A 1,006-nucleotide genomic window follows, 5' to 3' on the forward strand; every position below is an offset into this window, starting at 1 on the left:
CTACCGTCACCAATACTCAATAGCCATTCTGAGAATTCTCTTAATTCGGAAACTTCATTGTTCGAAGAGCTTGATTGTAACCTCATATTTTGAGAGAGAGTCAAAACCTGACAGCTGTCCCATAAATATGAACTATTTATCGTGGCAAACACAATATCAGCCCTATTGCCTTTAGGAATCACTGGTAATATTTGTCTAAAATCTCCTCCGAACACAACCACTTTTCCCCCGAAAGGTTGATTTAAACTATTGGGATTTGAAAATCTGAGCACATCTCTTAAATTCCTGTCAAGAGCTTCAAAACAAAACCTATGGACCATAGGTGCTTCGTCCCAAATGATGAGCTTTGTTTTAATTAATAGCTCAGCGAGAGGACTCCCTTGTGTTATGTTGCATGTTGAGTCTTCAGTTATAGACAACGGGATACCAAATCGTGAGTGAGCAGTCCTTCCACCAGGCAACAAAAGAGAGGCAATACCACTTGAAGCTACGGTAAGTACAATGTCACCTTTTGAACGTAAGCCAGAAGTTAATGTTCTCCACAGATATGTTTTTCCCGTACCACCATATCCATAAACGAAAAAAACTCCACCATTATTCTCAAAAACAGCGTCGATAATTCTATCATATACATGTCTCTGTTCAGTAGTTAAGCTACTTAGAAGTTCAGTATGTTCGATTGCTAGAGACTCCTTGTTGTAGTTTAACTCATCTTGGATGAGCTTGTTATGAAAATCATTAAGATTTATGCTTTCTGGAACCTGAAGTGAAGGATAATCACCCAAAGTTTTGCCATTTCTGCACAAAATCTTTTCTATTTCTGTAAGAGCTAAACTCTTTAGCTGATCATCATTTAGATGCAAATCTGTCAAGTAATAAGAAACAATTTAGAAATAGAATAACATATGATTGAATAATATATTGAAAGTTGGTAAAGAAAAAAAAATGAAAAAAGCAAGAATCTTAAAATGATAAAACACAAAACAATAAGAGAATAGAATAATTA

The 1,006-nt window shown here is 35.4% G+C and overlaps 1 protein-coding gene across 1 annotated transcript; it reads right to left on the bottom strand.

Annotated features, from left to right (window-relative positions):
* Positions 1–107: 107 nt before the first annotated feature.
* On the bottom strand, positions 108–865 carry LOC109828713 (ATP-dependent DNA helicase PIF4-like; the record flags this gene model as incomplete). Its single annotated transcript, XM_020395649.1, has 1 exon — positions 108–865. A coding segment is annotated over one exon (758 nt), but the record flags the coding sequence as incomplete, so codon positions are not given.
* Between the last annotated feature and the right edge of the window lie 141 nt (positions 866–1,006).

The sequence above is a fragment of the Asparagus officinalis genome, unplaced genomic scaffold, assembly GCF_001876935.1.
Source record: "Asparagus officinalis unplaced genomic scaffold, Aspof.V1 AsparagusV1_Un4587, whole genome shotgun sequence".
Classification (NCBI taxonomy): domain Eukaryota; kingdom Viridiplantae; phylum Streptophyta; class Magnoliopsida; order Asparagales; family Asparagaceae; genus Asparagus; species Asparagus officinalis.